General features: G+C 60.9%; 1 protein-coding gene across 1 annotated transcript; it reads left to right on the top strand.

Annotated features, from left to right (window-relative positions):
- The first annotated feature begins 4,117 nt into the window (after nucleotides 1–4,117).
- On the top strand, nucleotides 4,118–5,361 carry LOC144254695 (achaete-scute homolog 2-like). Its single transcript, XM_077798171.1, has 2 exons — nucleotides 4,118–4,737; nucleotides 5,319–5,361. Exon 1 carries the CDS (start codon nucleotides 4,127–4,129, stop codon nucleotides 4,706–4,708), a length of 582 nt encoding a protein of 193 aa, XP_077654297.1. The 5' UTR covers nucleotides 4,118–4,126; the 3' UTR covers nucleotides 4,709–4,737; nucleotides 5,319–5,361.
- The last annotated feature ends 3,577 nt before the right edge of the window (nucleotides 5,362–8,938 follow it).

Genomic DNA, 8,938 nt, shown 5'->3' with positions numbered 1-8,938 from the left:
GCCCTTGAACACACAGACGTTCTCACCGTTCCTACAGAGGTGGGCACATCGACAGGCCATGGGGGGCTGCAGGCAAGCAAGCTGAGGCTGAATCCTAAGGGCCAGGCTTGATTGCACTGGGCTTGGCCAGGCCCACCCTAGTTTTGGGTGGAGTCCAGACAGGAGGATCTGAACCGAAGACCCAGGAGACCAGAGCAGAGGTAGGAGCAGCACCCAAGGCAAGATGGCGACCTGGCTGGAGAAGGGGTGGACACCCGGACTGCAGGAGGGGGCCAGAGAGCACCGCAGTGGGTGGGTCCTTCTCTAAGGAGGGGAACTGGGAGGGGTAGTGGGCTTAAAGAAAAGAAGATCAAGTTCAGCTGGAGGAGCCTCAGAGGACTGCGGCCCAGTCGGGGTATCACCTGGACACGCCCAGCCTCCGTAGGGTGGTCAGCACACCATGGTCATGACCATCAGGTCCACCACCTGCTTCTGTAGTGCCTGCAACTAGGAACTGTTTCTAAATTTTTAGGTAGTTTAAAAATTGAAAATCATGAGGACAAATACGGTGTGATTCCCCTTATGAGCCTTCCAGTCACCAGAACCAGACGAGAGGGCCAGGGGCTGGAGGGCGGGAGAGTTCTGTTGGTGGCTGGTGGCTGTAAGTGGTGTGTCACCCTCCTGTGCACATTAACAGTGGCAGGCAGTAACTTTTATGCCCTGTATAAATAAGAAAAATCAAGAGGACGTTTTGTGACCTGTAACAGGATCTGTAACCCTAACCCTAACCCTAACCTCAGGTTCATAATGCGTTTCGTTGGGGCACAGACCCCAGGTCATATCTGCGTTTTATTCGGTAGCATCTGCTGCACAGCGGTAAAGCAGGTGTGTGTGACAGATCTCCCGGCCGACGAGGCCTGAACTGTTTGCTGTCCTGTCCTTTGCAGAAAGGGCTGGCCTGCCCCTGCTCCTCAGGAGGGAGGTCAGGGACGGCAACTGGAGAGGGGCAGAACCCAGGAGGGAGCAGGAGAGAGCGAGGTCAGGCCGAGGTCCGGGCTCACAGGCACAAGCGCAGTTCTGGTCTTCTGTCTGAGCTGTAGTTCACATGCCCACAGTCCACCTGCTGAGCGGGCACGATTCAACCTGACAGGGGACACCACAGTCCACCTGGGAGCAGTTCTTCATCTCAGAAGAGAAGCCCCACCCCTGGCAGCCAGTCCATCCCTGCACTGTCCTGCGGCCCCTGCAGCCCCCCACCTGCTGTCTCCATGGACCTGCCCATTCTGGACACTTCCTATCAGTGGAGTCATACGGTCTGTGGCCTCCTGTCTGGCCCTTCAGCTGGCAGCACATTTCAGGCTCACCGGGGACACAGGTGTATGGGGCCTCAATTCCTTCTATGGTTGAATGACAGTTCCTTGTATGCCTGGCACATTGTAGCCACCCACTTGTCTGCTGATGGACACTGGCCTGTTTTGCAAGCTTTGTGTGCATCGTCATGCTTAGTAAGGTCACAGGGGGGTGAGGGGCCGTGTCCCAGAGACGCCCCAGATGCCATGGAGACCCATATGCCCAGGAGAGAGCACCCTTCCTGACCAAGGGAGCCACCTTGGTGTCGAATGCTGGCAGAAGTCAGAGGATAGACTTCTGTTGGGTGAGTGAGGCCAAGAGACAGAGGGGAGAGGCCCACAGGGAGAGAGCAGGCTCCAGGGACTGGGGAGGGGGGTTGGGTTTCCAGGGCCTCGGAGGACCGGGTTCTGGGGAGGGTGGAAGGGGTGGACTGCTGGCCTGACCGTGGCTCGATTGGCAGATACAGGCACAGGACGCCTGGATGCCTCTGGAAGGGTCGAGCTTCAGGAAGTCTTTGAGTTTAAGGTTTCAAGGGACCTTGATCCTAAGATCCCAGAGCCTAGCTATAGGACCTAGCTGGATGAAGGCCAGCTGCTGTCCCCCCAGGGTGCTCCAAGGGAAGAAGTCACAGCACAACTAGCAGAGGGACCCGACACCAATCCCCAGGCTCCTGGCAATGTGCATTGATGGAGAAGTCCAGGCCCTCAGGCTGAGTTGGAGACCTGGCAAAGACTGCCCAGGCCCAGAGTGCAGGGCTCTGGGACTGTTCCTGGCACTGGGTCTTGCAGGGGAGGGAGGATGTCAGGGGACAGGGGCCTCTGACCAGGGAGAGGGTGCAGAGGAGAGCCTGGACAGGGAACCTGAATTCAAAGTCTACCCTGGACTGCTCCACTGGGCAGAGGTGAGACTGAACCCCTGACCATACACACCCCTGCCCTCAGCCCCACAGGGCCCAGGCAGGGGCTACTCTGCAGCCAGCCTTCCCAAGAGGGACTGGTGAGCAGGCCAGCTCAGCAGGGTCCAGCAGGGTGAGCGAGCCAGTGGGCACCCCCAAGGCTGGCAGCAAATACCCTTTACCTGTCTGGTGGGGCCCCTAGAGGAGGTCCCTGACTGCCAAGCCCCAAAGCCAGAACTGGAAGGCTGCTCAGGCCACCTGACCAGCACCCCATTCCCAGAGGTCCTGGCCCTGGAGCACCTGGCTCCTTGGGGGGAAGCTGGCCTGGATATGGCCCCAAGGGCAGTCTCTGGACAGCGAGGCAGGACCCAAACTTTTCTATTAACAGTGCATTTTATGCATTTTGGCAGTCTCTATCCCCCCTGAACCCTGCGATTCTTCCCATGTGTCACGCCCGCCCACAGCCTCCCCACCCCCCAGGGACCCCAATCACAGTGTCCTCAAGGGAGGAATGGAAGAGCCAGGCCAGGGTGCCCTGAGGAAAAACAGCCCCGGGAAATGGAAAGAGGAGCAAGGGTTGTAAGACAGAGCAGGAGCCCATGGGAGGAGCGACCAGGAACCAGGTAAGTCGTGGTGGAGGTTGGGAGACACTGGAAAAGAAGAGTCTGGGCGGAGGGGTGTGAGCGGGCCTGAGCGGGCCTGAGCGCTCCAAGTACTGGAGTGGTTGGGTGCAAACCTCCAGCCCCTCCGGTTCAAGGCGTCGCCCAGAGGCCCAGGCTTGGGGCGCACTGAAACCACAGGGAGAGGGTGTGCATGAGGAGGGACAAGGTGCAGGGGCCCTGGGGAACCGAAACCTTCCACCTATCCCAGCCTCGACCACCTCAGACCGCCCAGCCCAAAAGGACACAGGCGTGAGTGGGAGGAGAGTGGATACCAGGGTCGCGGGGGGAGGGGGCGAACCTGGCCGAGGCCCAGCGGGTGAGCCGCTTTGTTCGCGACGGTCCCCGGGAGCCACGCGCCAGGCGTACGCTTCCTCCTTGAGGCTGGGAGTGGGGCTGGGCCCGCCGCAATTGGCCAAACGGGCGGCCCACGATTGGCTGAGACCCTGGCCCCCGCCTCCTCGCCCCCGTGGGCGTGGTGCGGACTCGGGCGGCTCGGCGCGTGCTGCCCCCGGGGGTCTCCGGTGCTTACCCCGACAGCTGGATTATCTTCCCGGCCACGCCTTGTCCCACAACAGCACGCGCCGCGCGAGCCGAGGACTGGCACCTCTGAATGCTAGCGGGCTGTATGGGGGTGGGGGTAAAGGCAGGTCACGCCAGGGACCTGCTGACAGCACCTGGACGTGGGGAACCTGCGGAAGGCAGCGCGGTTCCTACACCGGGCCTGCTTGCAGCTCTTAGGGAGACGCACTAGGTACCTGCTGGAAGAGGGGAGCATCTTACTTGCGGACTGCCTTCGAGAGACGAGGTGGGAGGTGTGCTCACGGTTTGGGCTTTACGGAACGTGTGTGTGTGAGGGGGAGGGCTAAGCGAGGCGGGAGGGAGAGGCGAAGGGAGGAGGGCGTGAGAAAGGAGGGCGGCGGCGCGGAGGAGGGTTATCTATACATTTAAAAACGAGCCGCCTGCGCCGCGCAAGGGGAGACCCAGGGAACGTCCTCCTGCACGCGCGGGACACGAGCGTCCCACGCTTCCCGGTGCACACAGCCCACCGCCTCTCGATTCCTGCGCCACACCGTCCTCAGGCTCCAGAGGACTTTGGAAGAGTGCCCCAGAGGAATCTCTTGGCAGCGGAGTGCCTGAAGCCCCTGGGAGGCACGGCCGTCCCCCTACCCATACTTAGTTGCGCACTTTCTTGTGGTGCACCGGGACTTAGAACAGTCACCAGCGGGTGGATGCGGGCGCGATGGACAGCGGCGCACTGTCCCGACTTGTGCCCACCTCGCCTGCGGTCCCTGGTGCCTGCGGTGTCCGACGGAGACCCACGTCCCCAGAACTGCTGCGCTGCAGCCGGCGGCGGCGGCCAGGATCGGCAGAGGCCGGGGGCGGCGCGGCGGCAGTGGCGCGGCGCAATGAGCGTGAGCGCAACCGCGTGAAGCTTGTGAACTTGGGCTTCCAGGCGCTGCGGCAGCATGTGCCACACGGCGGCGCCAGCAAGAAGCTAAGTAAAGTAGAGACGCTGCGCTCAGCTGTGGAGTACATCCGCGCGCTGCAGAGCCTGCTGGCTGAGCATGATGCGGTGCGCGCCGCGCTGGCCGGGGGTCTGCTGGCCCCGGCTGCGCGGCCTCCTCCGCCCCGCGGGCCGCCTGAGACTCCCCCCATCGCTGCCTCGCCCTCCTGCGCCTCTACGTCCCCTGGCCGCGAGGGCAGCTCGGAACCTGAGTCCCCTCGTTCAACCTACTCGTCCGATGACAGCGGCTGCGAGGGCGAATTGAGCCCCACGGAGCGCGAGCTCCTGGACTTCTCCAGCTGGTTAGGGGGCTATTGAGTGCCTTCGCGCCCGCCCCCCGGTTTAAGGTAACTCCCAGGCTACCGGGAGGAGGGAGGGTTGGAGGCAGGGGCAGCGGAGTTGGGTGGGCGGGCCTGGCGGGTAGCGCCCGGGTAATCCAACGGAGCCGAGCGCTGGGTCCAGGCTATTGCTTCGATTTCGCTCACTCTTCATTTTCCCCAAACGTTTTCAAGCCTGAGCAAGACCAGCGTTTGTTTGTACGGGATTGCAAAACTTCCTCTCCCGGCTCCGCCGCCTTTGGGGGAGGGGATATGAGGGGAGGGGAGCGGCTGTCGGGCCGGTGAGGTCTCACTGCTCGCGGTTCCCCAGAAGAGCGGGGAGCTGGAGGCGTGGTGATTTTGCATTGCAAATTGCCTCCCCGGCTGGGGTGCTGGAATGAGTCGGCTGGAGTGGAGCCCTGAGTCACCACGACTCGGAGCGTGCGCCCCGCCCCCGCCTGGCCGGTGCCTCCGACCGAATCTAGGCACCCACGGACTCAAAATCAACGGAGCGAATGAAACTGCGGCGGGCGTGTTGGGAGGTGGGGTTGTGGGCCGAGTTCTGCTGCACGTGCCGGGGCCACAGTGACGCGAATTCTGTTCCCCTGCAGCCCTAGTCCAGGACGCCCGACAGCAAGGAGGCCTAGAAGCGAGCTCACCATCATTTGGGAGCGGCATGGTGGGCCAGGGACCCCCGCCGACGCTGCCTTGTTTTGTCCAGACTGACCCAGTGCCAGCGAGGAAACTACCCCTCTACGGACTGGCATCGGCCTCTGAGCTCCCCCAGTAGGGCGTCAACGCTTGGAGAACTTTCCCGCGGATGTTTTATGAGGACAGAGTCTATTTTTCAGGGACTGCTGAAACCGTGAAGACTGATTTTTGTACAAAGGATCGTTGTGGATGGAGCACAATAAAAATCGTCTGTCCTCCCCCCACCCCCACTACCTGGAATTTCCAACCTGGCCAAGGTGTGGTCCTAGCAGCCCCTGAAGGCAGGGTGCCTGGTGGGACGCCCCTCCTCTGAAGCCCAGCCTAGGGCCGGTGCTTGGTTGCTTGGGCCCACTGACTAGCTGCCCTGGGTGAGAACACCTGTTCTAACCCAGGTGAATAAACTGGTTCTGTTTATCATTGGCTTTTGGCAGTACCCTCTACCATGGGTCCTGTCTCCATTCCCCAGGTGAGGGCCAGGCAGGGGTGGGGGGTAGTGGCCCAGAAGGTCCTGTGGTCACTTCTCTCTGGACTCTTGGTAGAGTGGGCAGCTTTGTGTGCATCCAGGCTACCATGACAGATGCCAGAGTGATTCTGACACCTTGTGGGACTAGGGGCTTCCAGCAGGTGGCCTTTAACTGTGGATGGTCCAGGCAGGGGTGCTTTCCAGCTGGGACAGGGAAGGTCAGCAGTCCCTGACAGGCCACAGGGGTCCAGGTCAGGGCCTGGTATAGGCCTGGGCCCAGAGTGGTCTGAACTATGAGCACAGCTCCTCTTCCACCTCTAGAGGCTGCAGGTGTGGGCTCTAGGCCCAGGTATCAACTGCCCATTACCAGCTGGGTGGCCCTGGCCAAGTTATTAACCTGCAAGTGACACTGACCTCAGGCCCAGGTTATGGGAGGATCTGAGGGGTCCTGTTGGTGAGCTGCAGCCTGCGTGTGTGGGGCCTGTGTGCTGGCTGGGCAGCCCTAGAGAGTTCCACATGTCTTTTTTACCCAAACTGGGGGCCTCCCTGGAACAAGGAAGGCCGGGAAGCTGCTCCCAGGCCCCCCACGCAGTCCAGAGCTGTGGCAGGATATCTTGCTGCCCCACCTTTGACTCTGGGCCTCGGAGGCTTTGAAGTCGCCCTTTGCCCAAAGCTTCCATTTATTGCAGGGGTGTGGAAGGGCCTGGGGGATCCCCCAGGCTGCTGTAGGGTGCTGCTGGCACCCCTTTCTGGCGGGAATGGTTGGGGCACAACCATTGGAGCTCTGGGAGTTAGGAGTGGCTGGTGGTGTCACAGGGCAGGTGTCTTCCTTATAACTATGGTGGCAGTATACACAGGCTCCTGGGGTATGCCTGTCTAGAAAGAAAGCAGGGTTGCAGGACCCCCCTTTACTGCAGGAGCAGCTCATCAGCTCCTCTGCAGTCAGCTGACTCTTGAGTCAGTGTTAAGTCTGATGGGGTTGAGGGTTGTTGGTCCTATCAAAATCAGGCTCAGCTGGGGTCAGTAGTCCAATTGTGACTTAGGGCTACAGGGCTGAGTGAAACAACGTTGTCCCAGAGATAGCAGGGAGCATATCATGGCCACCCTGGGAGAGCCACTGCATATCTGCCTTCTCCCAGGCAAGTGGCCTCCCCAACCATGGGACCTGAGCTTTCCCCATGACTCACCAGGATCCTGGGGAGGCCTGAGGCCACCGGGACCAGAGGTTGTATTGGGCTGGGGGTGCATCCACCCACATGAGCACGGGACTGGGGCTGGCCTGCAGCTATGGAACTCCATGGTATCTCGGAACACTACCATTTCCCACTAGCGATTTCCCACGTGCAAGAGCCCTGAAATCTTTATCTGTAACCTTCTCCACACCAGGCACTAAGGAGGTGGAGTTGTGCCCTACAGAAACTCTGCCTCCACCTGGGATGTGATTCTATCTGGGATGAGTCAACAGAATGGTCTGGCTGGAGGGGAGCCCTGACCCGGAGGGTGCAGCATCATGACTATCCCCATGTGACCCCACCTGCCCCACCCCAGGTCCTGCCCCATGTAGTTTTGAAGCAAATCCCCAATTTGGAACATCCTCCCTGTGTGCCTCCAAAGGAAACCCCTCACCATCCCCCCCCCCCCGCCCCAAAGAACAGTGGTTCTTTCATCTCAGATGCCCAGCCAATGGCACAGCCCCCTTCAATCGATTTGGGCCTCAGGATCCACCCCAGGTCCACTCAAGTTCACCGAGTGGGTCTCTTAAGCATCCTGTTTGTTGACAAAGCTTGGTTGTCCTTCACGTTCTGGATATTTATCCAGTGCCCATCCTTTGCTTTCTGCAGATTGGGGTGGGGGTGGGGCACAGAAGCAGAGCTGTGATCAGCCTGGGGTTTGGTGGCATCATCGTGTCCTGTGACTGCAACCTGCCAGGAGACGAGGGTGACCCTATAACTTGCTATCCAAACTGGGACACTTTTGAGAGTGTGAAGGCTGCTGTTAATAGACAGCCAGGGTCCCTGGTCACCTTCTTCTCCAGTTAAAAAATTCCCCCCAAGCTGTCACTCACAGACCATCAAACACTGCAAGTTAAGTGCCCGCCCAAAGTCACAGAGCTTGGAAAATGGTGGGAACTGGGATTAAGACCCAGGGTTGCTCCATTCTGTCCTGATTGGTCGCCTTCCAGGAAGGGGGGTCCGGGCTGTGCTGGGGAGGACACCCCTAGCAGCTGAGCCTTTGGGATGGGCGTGCCTGGCCAGGGCCCCCGGGTGCGGGGCTGTGCTGTGCCGGGGGGCACCAGGGCTCTGCCAAGGCTCACGGCCCAGGCCTTGCCTCTGCCTTGAGCTCTGACTCCAGGCAGCCTGTGCTTGGATGAGCCAGGAGGGAGCGGCCAGGGCCACAGCTCTGGGAGCCCCGACCCGTGGGACAGGGATGGAATGGTGCCTTCAGCCTTTGGGTTCTCTTCTGAAGTGACCTTCCACAGATGGGCTGAGACCGATGGGGAGGACAGCGTGAGAGCTCCAGGGTACTTCGGGGGCCCTCTGTTGACTCTGGATCCCTAAGTTGTTCGCCCTCTCGGGGGGGGGGCTTCTGCTGTGCCGTCCTCAGGATGTTTCTCTAAGCTCCACTCAGAAAGCGGCTTCGTCAGATGCAGGTGTGCCTCTAGGTCCTCCCCACGGGCTCCCTGGCTCCCGACAGGCTGTGGAGGAGGCCAGGGGAGAGCAGAGTGTGCTCCTCCGGGCCACTCACCCAGCCCTGTGCCCACCCGCTGGGCCCCTCCTCTGCATTAGGAACTTTGGATGTGTTGTGGGCCACACGGGCACCCTGCCTGCGGGGGCCTGCAGTCCAAGGGATGCTGATAATCAGTGAGTCAGTTGTGAGGCCAGGCCCCCGGAAACCCTGGACCTGGGGCAGCAGCAGTTGCTCTGAGTCTTCTGCACAAGGATGACCTCACAGGGCTACTGCCCGTCCTGTGAGGCGGGCAAGTGACGCGCTGGATCCTCTCAGGCTGGGCAGACCAAGCCCTTGGTAGAGGCCTGGCACTCCTTGTTCCCGGGCAGC

This window comes from Urocitellus parryii, chromosome 4 (genome assembly GCF_045843805.1).
Source record: "Urocitellus parryii isolate mUroPar1 chromosome 4, mUroPar1.hap1, whole genome shotgun sequence".
Classification (NCBI taxonomy): Eukaryota; Metazoa; Chordata; class Mammalia; order Rodentia; family Sciuridae; genus Urocitellus; species Urocitellus parryii.
This window is presented reverse-complemented; position numbering and strand designations above follow the sequence as displayed.

Excerpts from the sequence above, each read along its gene's own strand:
- LOC144254695 (XM_077798171.1), top strand. The coding sequence starts at position 4,127 with ATGGACAGCGGCGCACTGTCCCGACTTGTGCCCACCTCGCCTGCGGTC.